Source organism: Bufo gargarizans, chromosome 10, assembly GCF_014858855.1.
Source record: "Bufo gargarizans isolate SCDJY-AF-19 chromosome 10, ASM1485885v1, whole genome shotgun sequence".
In the NCBI taxonomy this organism is placed as follows: Eukaryota; Metazoa; Chordata; class Amphibia; order Anura; family Bufonidae; genus Bufo; species Bufo gargarizans.
In genome coordinates, this window is record NC_058089.1 from 20,315,006 (window position 1) to 20,328,424 (window position 13,419).

At 47.6% G+C, this 13,419-nt stretch overlaps 1 protein-coding gene across 3 annotated transcripts in view; it reads right to left on the reverse strand.

Moving 5' to 3' along the window:
* AMBRA1 (autophagy and beclin 1 regulator 1) overlaps window positions 1-12,499 on the reverse strand; it is a 97,702-nt gene extending 85,203 nt beyond the window's left edge. For all 3 annotated transcript variants that reach the window (XM_044269996.1, XM_044269995.1, XM_044269997.1), the window contains exons 1-3: window positions 12,290-12,499; window positions 4,577-4,797; window positions 2,453-2,511 (exon numbers count right to left, since the gene is read on the reverse strand). In XM_044269996.1, the coding sequence (XP_044125931.1) occupies window positions 2,453-2,511; window positions 4,577-4,711 (194 nt within the window). In that variant the 5' untranslated portion in view covers window positions 4,712-4,797; window positions 12,290-12,499. The remainder of the gene's footprint in view (window positions 1-2,452; window positions 2,512-4,576; window positions 4,798-12,289) is intronic.
* Between the last annotated feature and the right edge of the window lie 920 nt (window positions 12,500-13,419).

The following is a 13,419-nucleotide window of genomic DNA, read 5'->3' on the forward strand; positions in this document are numbered from 1 at the left end:
ATGCAAAGAGGAGGCTCGGAGCCACTGTACCAGCAGCACCATGAAAGCTAAAGGGCGTCTGTCAGATGATCGGCCAGCCCTGGCTAAATCAGTAGGTTTGACCACTTTCATTTAATATGTACAGGCCCTTTAAAGGGCATCTGTCAGCAGTTTTTTACCTGTGACACTGGCTGACCTGTTACATGTGCACTTGGCAGCTGAAGGCATCTGTGTTGGTCCCATGTTCATATGTGCCCGCATTGCTGGGAAACATGATGTTTTATTATATGCAAATGAGCCTCTAGGTGCAACGGGGGCGTTGCCATTACACCTAGAGGCTGGGATCTCTCTGCAACTACCGCACCCTCTGCACTTTCATTGACAGGGCCAGGCAGTAAAACATCACACCTGGCCCTGTCAAAGTGCAGAAGGCGTGGCAGTTGCAGAGAGAACAGAGCCTCTAGGAGTAATGACAACGCCCCCATTGCTCCTAGAGGCTCATTTGCATATATTAAAACATCATGTTTCTCAGCAATGCGGGCACATATGAACATGGGACCAACACAGATGCTTTCAGATGCAAAGGGCACATTTGACAGCTCAGCCAGTTTCATAGGTACAAAACTGCTGACAGATGCCCTTAATATTTAATATTGACAACAGATCCTCATCAATATCAGATCGACGGGGGTCCGACACCTGAGCCGATCAGCTGGTTGAAGAGAAGACCGCACTCCATACGAGCGCAGCCTTCCCTTTATTGTTTACCTGCTCGCCGTCGACATCGCAGCGGCGATCAGGTGTAACTAATTCACTTTTATGGGACGTCTCGTTCCTATACACATGAACTGGAACAAGCTGTCCTATTCAAGTTAATTAGACAGCTTGTAATTACACCTGCCCGCCGCTGTGATTTCGACAGCAAGCAGGTAAACAATGAAAGCATGGCTGTGCTCACACGGAGCGCAGCCTTCTCTTCAAACAGCCAATCGGCGGGGGTGCCAGGTATCGGACCCCCGCCCATCTGATATTGATGACTTATCCGGGGGATAGGTCACATAGCTACACAGTTAATACGGTTGTAAAAAGACATACGTCCATCAAGTTCAACCAAGGGATAGGGATATTGTTAAATCGATTTCACAAAAAAACAATTTTCTTTAAAAAGAGACCTGCCTGAAGAAAAGGGTCCTTAAAGAGAATGTGTCAATAAAAAATTACTTCTTTAAATCACATTTTTGAGTTTAACTTTTTTTTTTTTTACATTTTCAGTGTTTTTTTATTTTCCATCTCTATTTAAAAAATATGTATATAATCATGCAATTTTCACATTGGGCACTTGGCCCAATAAATCCTGATTTCCTGTTCTGTACAGGTAACACTTCAGTAGCTATCTCATTATCACCACAGAAAGGATTACAATGACAGTTAACACCTCTATATAGATAACAGAATCTATCATTCACATTAGGTGGTATCACAGCTTTTCAGCTCCCTTCTGACCTCTGCACAGGTCACAGAGCATGCCTCCCATATAAGTAAACGGGGGTCAGCTCCTGTCCATTGAGCTCCTGTCCATTGAATTTTTTTTAAGGCTACTTTCTGGCTCCGCCTGTGAGATCTGTTTCAGGGCTCTCACAAGCAGCCCAAAACGGATCAGTTCAGCCCCAATGCATTTTGAATGGATAAGGATCCATTCAGAATGCATTAGTTTGCCTCCGTTTAGCCTCCATTCCGCTCTGGAGGCTGCTTGCAGCGTTTTGATGTCCGCAAGTCAAAACGGATCTGTTTGCATTATCATGAACAAAAAATAAAAAAATTAAAAATTAAAAAATATATATTTCATATAGTTCATGGTAATGCAAACGGATCCGTTCTGAACGGATACAAGCGTTTGCATTATCGGTGGGAATCTGTCTGTGCAGATACAAGACTGATCCGCACCTAACGCAGGTGTGAAAGTAGCCTAATATAGTGACATGCAAAAAAAATTATAAAAATATATTTGACATAAAAACGTCATTTTCTAACGACATATGCCGTATAGAAAGAATATATCACCTATGTTTTTTTTTACCAATTACCAGATACTAGTACTAGAGATGAGCGAATTTCATGTTATGAAATTCGTTCTCGCTTCGTTTGGTAGTAAAAGCAGAATTGCGCTATGGATTCCGTTACCACGGACCATAACGCAATTCTCGGACGGGATGCCCTTGCTGAGGTGAAGAAAATCAGAAGCCTGACTAATGGAGTCTTCACTTCAAGAGGCGGATTGAATGGCATCTCCAAAACACTCTCTCAGTCTCTTAGATAAGACATGGAGGAGGTTTCCAGGCAGAGATGAATGTATTCTGCGTTTTCTTGGCAGGAGAGAAGGACGTTTCGTAGACGATGATCCCCGGCCAGCAGGCTGAGCAGCTTTATCCAGCCGCGCCTGCCAGAAAGAGCGATGGGAGAGGATAAAATTCACCTGTCTGGGCTGAATGCCAGTAGGAATGTAGAACGCGGACTGTCTGGAAGTTCCACCTTCTGTAAAATAAACAAGACAGGAGACAGTCATAAGGGTTGATCTAGAACGGTCATCGAGAGGTGTCCTTCCATATGAATCCATGGAGCGCTGAGATTATCACATCCATGGCCCTCCTCTCCTGTTACCAACAGAATTCTACTCCAACTAAAGCTGCAAACTGGAAGTCACACCCCAGCGAGAGAAGGCCTTAGGATCACAGGCCGTTACTCCAGCACCACAGCAATACCAAACTCCCGAAGAATTAAAGGAGTATTCCCATCTGGGACATTGATGGCACACTGCTAGAGTACGCCATCAATGTCAGATAAGAGCGGGGCCCAGAGGTGGGACCCACGTGTATCTCCAGAACGAGGCCCCCAAAGTGAAGGAGACGACAATGCACATGCGCCGCTCCATTTACTGCTATGGGACTGCCGGGAATGGCCCAGCCAGGACTCACCTATTTTTGGAACCCCCATATCTTTGAGTGGAGTGTGGCCGAGAATGCACCGCGTGCTCTCCCTTCACGTCAGGGGCTCCGTTTTGGAGATAGGAATGAGTACCAAAGTGATATGACCCTGCCCCAAGATCTGCTCCCCTTAATGCAGAATCTGGATGCTTCCTTTAAGGGCACATGCACACAAACATATATTCTTTCAGTGTCCGTTCCGGTTTTTTTTTGTGGACCATATACGGAACCATTTATTTTAATGGGTCCGCAAAAAAAAAAAAAACGGAAGTTACTCCGTGTGCATTCTATTTCCGTTCCGCAAAAAAATAGGACATGTCCTATTATTGTCCTGTTCTATTAGGGGCCAGCTGTTCCGTTCAGCAAAATACGGAATGCACACGGACATAATCTGTATTTTTTGCAGATCAGTTTTTTGGCAAACCGCAAAATACATACGGTTGTGTGCATGAGCCCTAAGGCTGTGTTCACATCTCATTTTTAATCCACTTTTAACTAAGGCTACTTACACACTCGCGTTTTGTGTTGATCCGTCATTGAAGGATCCGTTCAGATAATACAACCGTCTGCATCCGTTCAGAACGGATGCAGACGGATCCGTCTTGAACACCATTAAAAGTCAATGGAGGACGGATCAGTTTTCTATTGCGTCAGTGAAAACGGATCCTTCCCCATTGACTTACATTGTGTGCCAGGACGGATCCGTTTGGCTCAGTTTCATCAAACGGACGCCAAAACACTGCAAAGACTGAACTGATGCAAACTGAGCGGATCCTTTACCATTCAGAAAGCATAAGAATGCAAACTGATACGCTTTGGACCGCTTGTGAGAGCCCTGAATGGATCTCACAAACGGAAAGCCAAAACGCGAGTGTGAAAGTAGCCTTATACGTTGAGGGAAAAAAAAAATCTTGATTAAAAAATAAAAATAAAAAAAATCAATGCAAAGATGTTCCTACCCTTCCAGTAACCGGTGCCAGAATACTTCTGCTGCTAAATTACTAGTTGTCTATGACTGATGAAGAATACATTTTAATTGCTGATGCGCTGTACGAAAGTTCTAGTGAGCAGATTCTATTAAGCCCGTTTTACATTTGCGGTAAACAGATTCGGCTGGGAACAGCCTGCTGGATCAGTGAATACCGGGCGCTTAATGTGCGCTGCCAAAATACCGTCCGGCCCCATTCAGTATAATGGGGGCGAGCAGCGACCTGGCACATATGCCGAGGTGGAACAGGACAAATACTGCCGCACACAGCAGTTTTCGTCCGGCCACGTCTCGGCATATTTGCTGGGTTGCGGTTGGGTTATAGTGAATGTGGCCCTACGGTAACTTGGCAGCGCCCTGTATTCACGGATGCGGCAGGCTGTTCCCAGCCGGCCGGATCTGTTTACCGCAAATGTGAAACAGGCCTTAAATTTACAGGAAAAAGGGAGGGTAAAGAATAGCATACGTTTTTGGTCATGTGACTGCAATATATAAATCAAGGGGCGTTCCACGGCTGGGGACATCACTGGACTATTGTCGGGTTTATCAGGGGGGGGAAAAAAAAATTAGTTTCTTCATGTCAAGGCTGAGCGTTACCCCACAGACATACATTTACAGGGTCACTCACCTTGCCTTCCCATTTCATAAACCGGGTTTTGTCCTCCACCAAGCACTGTAACAGTCGCTGGGCTCCCTGCGCCTGCGTACCCCTCTCTCTGCCCGAAAGAATCCGGACCGCATTCTTTTCAGGCACAACCCTCATGGCACCGCCGGCGCCGTCACAACAGCTTCTCAGAAGAGAACGAAAGAGCTGACATCCAGATGCAGACAGACAGACTTCATGGGAGCCTAGAAATAAATACCAGAACGCAACCACTGTCAGTGGAAATATCAGGCGAGGATGAACATTGCAGTAAGGCTCTATTCACATTTACATTGGTGGCTTTAATCTAAGCCTCCATTGGGTTGTCTCACCATGATGTAAATGATGGAGGTACAGATAGTACTGCCTCCCTGTCTCTCCCTGTAAATGATGTAGATACAGATAGTACTGCCTCCCTGTCTCTCCCTGTAAATGATGGAGGTACAGATAGTACTGCCTCCCCCTGTAAATGATGGAGATACAGACAGTATTCTCTTATCACACTGTAAATGGTGTAGGTACATATACTGTAGTGCTGCCTGCCTGTAAATGATGTAGGTACAGACAGTACTGCCTCCCTCTCTTTCGTTGTAAATGATGGAGGTACAAATAGTACTGCCTCCCTGTCTTTCCCTGTAAATGATGTAGGTACAGGCAGTACTGCCTCCCTGTCTTTCCCTGTAAATGATGTAGGTACAGGCAGTACTGCCTCCCTGTCTCTCCCTGTAAATGATGTAGGTACAGGCAGTACTGCCTCCCTGTCTCTCCCTGTAAATGATGTAGGTACAGATAGTACTGCCTCCCTGTCTCTCCCTGTAAATGATGTAGGTACAGATAGTACTGCCTCCCTGTCTCTCCCTGTAAATGATGTAGGTACAGGCAGTACTGCCTCCCTGTCTCTCCCTGTAAATGATGTAGGTACAGGCAGTACTGCCTCCCTGTCTCTCCCTGTAAATGATGTAGGTACAGATAGTACTGCCTCCCTGTCTCTCGCTGTAAATGACGTAGGTACAGGCAGTACTGCCTTGGCTAGCCTTCTGTATGGGACTAAAGGCAGTGGGGACAGTTCCCTCGGCACTGGAATGGAGAGCCAGTGAATAAGTCCGTGGATTATTTTTTATGCCAAATGCTTTCATGGTCATTACTAAAATTGTTTTGGGGGGTTGATAACCCATTTAAAGGGGCATTTCAGTTCTCAATGACTTGCTGGATAATATTTTAAAAAATGGACCTACAGCAGGTGGCTGTATACAAAGGAAATCCCCTTATTCACCTTTCATATATCCCACCATTCCAGTCCTTGCTGGTCCCGCAGCAATGACATCAGATCCACTGGTTCATATGACCATTGCTCCCAGTCCCTGGTCTCAGTGGGACATGTGCTGTTGATGCACACGTGACCACTGAGGCCAGTGACTGGCAGCAGCAGTCACACGAAGGATGGATGTGATGTCATCGCTGCAGGACCAGCAGGGACTGGAGCGGCAGGATATACGAGAAGTGAATAAGGAGGTTTTCCTTTATTTTATACAGCTCCCTGCTCTGAGCCAGAAGACCCCTTTAGTAATCAACACCGTGGATCATACAAAATGAATAAGAAAATGCAAGTGCCCAAGTTCTAAAACCTTAGAAACTGGCTGATAACAGGGAATAATAGATCACATTCAGCTTTGCTGCACAGCAAGTTTCTGTCTCCTTAAGCACCGCGGTCGATTTCCTGTACTGGGCGACTGCCAGGTGCGCGTGACCCAGTCTGCAATGAAACTGAAGATGAGAAGAGGCTTGATATCTCAACACGGAACTAGACAAGTCAAATCATGAGATCCTTACAGGAAGGGAACATGTCGGCCGGGCCAGACGAGAAGATTTCCCGAATTTACACATCTCGCATGCAACCATCTTACGCTCCACCTCTGAGCACAACTTACATATTAAAAGGGCATCTGTCAGCAGTTTTGTACCTATGACACCGGCTGACCTGTTACATGTGCACTTGGCAGCTGAAGACATCCGTGTTGGTCCCGTGTTCATATGTGCCCGCATTGTTGAGAAAATTATGTTTTCATATATGCAAATGAGCTTCCAGGAGCAACGGGGGCGTTACCGTTACACCTAGAGGCACTGCTCTCTCTGCAACTGCCGCGCCCTCTGCACTTTGATTGACAGGGCCAGGCAGTGAAAAGGTCATCATGCTTGGCCCTATGCAGAGGACGCGGGAGTTGCAGAGAGAGCAGAGCCTCTAAGTGTAATGGCAACGCCCCCGTTGCTCTTAGAATCTCATTTGCATATAATAAAACATCATTTATCTCAGCAATGCGGGCACATATGAACATGGAACCAACACCGATGCCTTCAGCTGCCAAAAGCACATGTAACAGGTGAGCCAGTGTCATAGGTACAAAACTGCTGACAGATGCCCTTTAAAGTGCCTGTACATATAAAATGAAAGCGGTCAAACCTACTGATTTAGCCAGGACGGGCCGATCATCTGATGTGTATGTCAGGGAAAACAAGGATCGGGCATATTGGGATTTCAACATGCCTGACCATCTTGTTTTTGCAGAAGAGAAGCTGCAGAGGTGTCTTATTTTGGAAAACTAGAGGCTAGATTAACGCGTCCGTAATCTAAGGGCTTGTTCACACAGCAGATTCCAAACCAAAAATCGTGCGGAACGGTCAATGGGAATCCGCACCGCGGTTCATTTGGCCGTGGATGGTTTGTACGCGGTCACCACGAGACCTGACCCTTACTGGCGCAGTTTCCACACACAGGTTTTCTCCACTGAATGGGGCTAAAGCCGAAGATGGACCCAAGGGTGGTAGAAACCGAAAAGGTCGGCCACGGTCTCTTTGAAAAAACCCAGTCAATGCATTATAAACAACGGCTGGCACGTCATGGTACAATCATAGGCGGCTGATTGGCAGAGGGAAAAGCAGGACCACAGATTTCTAGAAAGGGACTGAGACCAGGTGCCACACGCCTGGAAATGCAACACCGCCTAGTTCAAGTAAATGGGGCAACCATGCCGCTTTTAGGCGCTAGGTCTGGAGTTGCATTAAGAAGCAGAAAATGAAATCAGTAGATGCCTGGTCTGCCCCCAGGGTGGCATGGCACTACTACCCTACTAATTGTGCTGCACACCCAGGGACACCAGCCTATCTTTGTACGGTTTATGTTTAGTACAGAATAAATTCTTAATAAAAAGGGAAAAGCCGCTCCATTCAGCCTCCATCCTGCCAAAAATCAACCTTTCTGTGATAAAAAGCCAATGGACCGGATAGAGTAAAGCTCTGTTGGCAGTAGCGATATGGCCGCTTCCTTCTACACACAATGGGGCGCATTTACTAACGCCATCTGATAGAGCAGAGGTCGGAAACCTTCGGCACTCCAGCTGTTGCAAAACTACAATTCTCGTAGAAATGAATGGAGCATGCTGGGAGTTGTAGTTTCACAACAGCTGGTGTTCCACAGGTTGCCTACCGCCGTGATACTTAAAGAGGCTTGCCCATCTCAAACATTGATGCCATATTGCTAGGATAGGAACGGGTTCCACCACCGGGACCTGCTCCTATCTCCAGAACGGAGCCCACAAAGTAAACAGAGAGGACGCTGCGCATGCTCCGCTATCCTCAGTTCACCACTATAGGGGGTTCGGAAAATAGATGAGCACTGGTTTGGATCATTTCCGGCATTCGTTTAGCTGTGAATGGAGAGGTGGCTGCGCTTGCGCTCTCTATTCACTGCTATGGGACATCCGAAAACAGCTGAGTCTCGCTCACTCCCATAGCGATAACTGGAGAGTGCACTGCGCATGTGCTCTCCTTCACTTTGGGGACAGCAGCGGGTTCCACCTATCTGACATGGACGGCATATCCTAGAGAAATGACATCAATGTCTGAGATGGACCAACCCTTCTAAGACCCCCACAATGGCGCATGCTGCCTAATGGATCTGGTACTGCTAGGAAGACACTTTCCATGACTGATACCAGCTCAAGGTTGGTGTAACCTGGCACCATTGTCTACCCCAATAAACCAGCGCATTTTATGAACCCACCTGATTGCACCCTAGAAACTTCAAAAAGGTTCTACCAGGGCACAAACATCTGATCTGTCGGCTGTAAATCAATAGGCAAGTCAATGGAGAAGGCATCACCATTACTGCATGTTGAGGGGGGGGGGGGGGGTCTGCCATGACCACTGGGTGGTGGGTCAAAAGTCCTGTTGTGACTTCCCGGTAAGAGGACTACCTGGGTGGGAGCTGTTACTCCCTCCTGAGCAAAGGGTAGCAATCATGTGATCATTAAGGAGAAAGGGGGTCCGGCGTTGACTACAGGAAAAAAGTCTGCTGTGACTACTGGGGACGTGGAGAGGGTCTGCTCTGACAAATGGGGGAAATAAGGGAGACGCCGCTACTGCAACTAGCAAGGGGGGCTGTATTCCGACTACTGGGGGGGGGGGGGGGGGGGTGAGTGTACAGCCTTGAAATGACATGATAGACGGGGCATCGCCAGTTTCGGCGCAGAATCAGTCCCACATCATGACATCGCTGGTTTCTAACTTGTGGCACAACCCGGTAAATCTACATAATCAGCATTTCTATAAGATATCATCACTCAATGACATAAATTAGTACGCAGAGCAGCATGGCGTCTAACCTCATTTCCTAAAACATCATCTGCAATCTGATTGGTTGCGGCCCGGTGTAACGAGGTCACATGGGGCAGACGCCAGGCTCGTTACACAATAGTCACTTCTTACACAAATGTTGACTTTTGCTCCATCGAACATAAAATAAAGTCTACGCTGATGGAGGGCGTTTATTTTGCAATTCTGTACAAATAGAAGGGCGCTGCCACGGTAAGCTCTGGTGTGAGCGGGATGCGCCATTTACTGATCTGCGACACTCCAACCAACGAGACCCCCACCAACTGCTATAACGTAGGGTCCTTGCTTCACTTGACCTTTTCTTTGCACAAAGCTGCTCCTAACCAAGCAATGAGCCGAAAAGTCCATTTGGGTCTGGAGAAATCTGACAAATACCACTGCTAAAATGTAAGACTACCTGTGCCTCCCATCGTCGAGAGGGAGGCAGCACTACCTGTGCCTCCCATCGTCGAGAGGGAGGCAGCACTACCTGTGCCTCCCATCGTCGAGAGGGAGGCAGCACTACCTGTGCCTCCCATCGTCGAGAGGGAGGCAGCACTACCTGTGCCTCCCATCGTCGAGAGGGAGGCAGCACTACCTGTGCCTCCCATCGTCGAGAGGGAGGCAGCACTACCTGTGCCTCCCATCGTCGAGAGGGAGGCAGCACTACCTGTGCCTCCCATCGTCGAGAGGGAGGCAGCACTACCTGTGCCTCCCATCGTCGAGAGGGAGGCAGCACTACCTGTGCCTCCCATCATCTACAGGAGGAGACAGGGAAACCAATGCAGAGAGGTGGCAGTCACCATACAGAGGTGTCCTCAGCCTTTGCATGATGAGGTGCACCAAACAACACATACCAGCTGCAGCCAATCACTGTCCACAGCAGTGACACAATATGCATCCGCTGTCATGGCTGCCGTTTTCTGCATCCGTTTGATGTATACGTTTAAAAAAAAAAATAAAAAAAAAAAAAATACAAAATCGAAGCCCGCCAAGTTCTTGCATTCTGCATATTTTGGTTAAAAAAAAAATAATAAATAAAAAAACTTTATTTGTATTTATTTTTTACAATGGAACTCTACACTCACCTAAAGAATTATTAGGAACACCTGTTCCATTTCTCATTAATGCGATTATCTAGTCAACCAATCACATGGCAGTTGCTTCGATGCATGTAGGGTTGTGGTCCTGGTCAAGACAATCTCCTGAACTCCAAACTGAATGTCAGAATGGGAAAGAAAGGTGGGCTACAACAGCAGAAGACCCCACCGGGTACCATTTATCTCCACTACAAATAGGAAAAAGAGGCTACAATTTGCACGAGCTCGCCAAAATTGGACTGTTGAAGACTGGAAAAATGTTGCCTGGTCTGATGAGTCTCGATTTCTGTTGAGACATTCAAATGGTAGAGTCCGAATTTGGCGTAAACAGAATGAGAACATGTATCCATCGTGCCTTGTTACCACTGTGCAGGCTGCTGGTGGTGGTGTAATGGTGTGGGGGATGTTTTCTGGGCACACTTTAGGCCCCTTAGTGCCAATTGGCCATCGTTTAAATGCCACGGGCTACCTGAGCATTGTTTCTGACCATGCCCATCCCTTCATGACCACCATGTACCCATCCTCTGATGGCTACTTCCAGCAGGATAATGCACCATGTCACAAAGCTCAAATCATTTCAAATTGGTTTCTTGAACATGACAATGAGGTCACTGTACTAAAATGGCCCCCACAGTCACCAGATCTCAACCCAATAGAGCATCTTTGGGATGTGGTGGAATGGGAGCTTCGTGCCCTGGATGTGCATCCCTCAAATCTCCATCAACTGCAAGATGCTATCCTATCAATATGGGCCAACATTTCTAAAGAATGCTATCAGCACCTTGTGGAATCAATGCCACGTAGAATTAAGTCAGTTCTGAAGGCAAAAGAGGGGCCAACACCGTATTAGTATGGTGTTCCTAATAATTCTTTAGGTGAGTGTATAGTGAACGGATGTCACTGTACAGCATCAGCCCGAGCATCCATTTAACGTATACGTTTTTTGTATGTGTTAAATGGATGGGAAAAAATGTGATGTGAACCCAGGCTTAAAAACCGCGTTATAACAGCAATTTCAAAAACCAATAAGTTTATCGGCTCTCGAGTGTCCCCAGATTCCAGACCCCATCGGCTCTCGAGTGTCCCCAGATTCCAGACCCCATCGGCTCTCGAGTGTCCCCAGATTCCAGACCCCATCGGCTCTCGAGTGTCCCCAGATTCCAGACGCCATCGGCTCTCGAGTGTCCCCAGATTCCAGACGCCATCGGCTCTCGAGTGTCCCCAGATTCCAGACCCCATCGGCTCGCGAGTGTCCCCAGATTCCAGACGCCATCGGCTCGCAAGTGTCCCCAGATTCCAGACGCCATCGGCTCGCAAGTGTCCCCAGATTCCAGACGCCATCGGCTCGCGAGTGTCCCCAGATTCCAGACGCCATCGGCTCTCGAGTGTCCCCTCTATAATTGATTCTAGATCAGAGTAATATTACGGTCTATTTGCAGACGTGTTCCCTTTTATTTGTTATTACCACCCAACACAATCTCGTTCCTCCAAAATATTTTTTTTTTAAATAAAAGAAAAAAATATAAAAATTATTAAATTCCGGCCGTCACACATACAAGAATTAACAGAGCGATGCGCCACAACTGCGGTAAAAACACGGATTTTACTCCCATTCATCAGTCTGTGACTCGCAAAATGAAATAACGGCGAATGACGGACTGGAAATCGCACATACAAGAAAGGAAACCGCAACAGTCGCCGTAACGGTTGCGTAAAACGGTCACAACGGTTACGTGAATATGGCGGTCTCTTCGCGAATACACGTGCCAGCGACACATAAACCGCCACTGACTGGACGTGTACCTGTGCCAAGAACAACATGCCATCACCCATGTACACACACACGTATGTGCACACAGCTCACACCCGGCACACACGTCCACAGCAGCACGGGGCCACAGGCAGCCACACATGTCATCCCTGCCCGGTGAAAAGCCCCGGGATTATTCACCTCTCGGGCGTTGCAGGCCTTGCTGGCTCCGGCCTGAGTGATCGCGGGGAGTCCTGGGCCTGGCAGGCTGCTTTCTGTCCCGGACCACGTTATGGGAGGAATCCTGGGGTTTCGTACGGGCGGCGGAGAGCGACAGAAAATCGTTAGCTACAGACAGATACCGTTAACAGCGACCATCCGGGACAATGGCGGCCGCCAGACCGAAGTAGCTGCCAGCCGAAAGCACCGGATACCCGAGCGAATCGATGAAGGAGCCAACTAGGATCAAACTGAGCCAATCAGAGGGCGGCGACTCCGGCGCAGGCGGGAGCAATCGAACGCCGAGAGAGATGTCAGCAGTTGCAGGCTGGTTAATGGATCACGGACTCACGGAGCAGGGCCGGGGAAGTTTTGGCTTCGCCAGCGGCTGCCGTTCTTCCACTAAAGCTTCTGAGACGTTAGACTGATTTCTCTTAGCATAAGGCCGGGGCCACAGGGTGGGGGACATTTATCAAAACTGATGTAAAGGAGAACAGGCTTAGTTGCCCATAGCAACCAATCAGATCATATCTTTCAAGGCGGAATCTGATTGGTTGCTAGGGGCAACTAAGACAGTTCTACTTTACACCGGTTTTGATCAATCTCCCCGGATGCCTTTGGTCATGGGAGGCTAAAAGCGAACGTTGCTCTCACCAAAGGTCGCCGTTGTGGGTAATTTTTGTAGGATGGGAATGTTGCTTTTAAAGAAAAACAAAAAAAAAAACAGCAAGGTTGTATTTTTGGCGACAGTTGCGGTTTTTATGTGACCACATGGACATGATACGATCATTGGATGCAATATCGGAAGGCGAAGTTCGCGTCGCACAACTGATGTTGCTGGTGCATTAAATTCGCACCACTATTTTACACGTCAGTGATTCACAGACCATTCACATATCCATTGACTTGAAAGGGGTTTTCCGAGATTTTAATATTGATGAACTATCCTCAGGATAGGTTACCAGTATCTGATTGGGGGTCCGACACCTGGGACCCCCACGATCAGCTGTTTGAGAAGGAACAGCATTCATAGTAGCGCCGCGGCCTTCTCTGTGCTTTTTCTACGTCGGTGACGATACGTGTTTATGTGTCACGCGGCCTAGGAGCAGCTC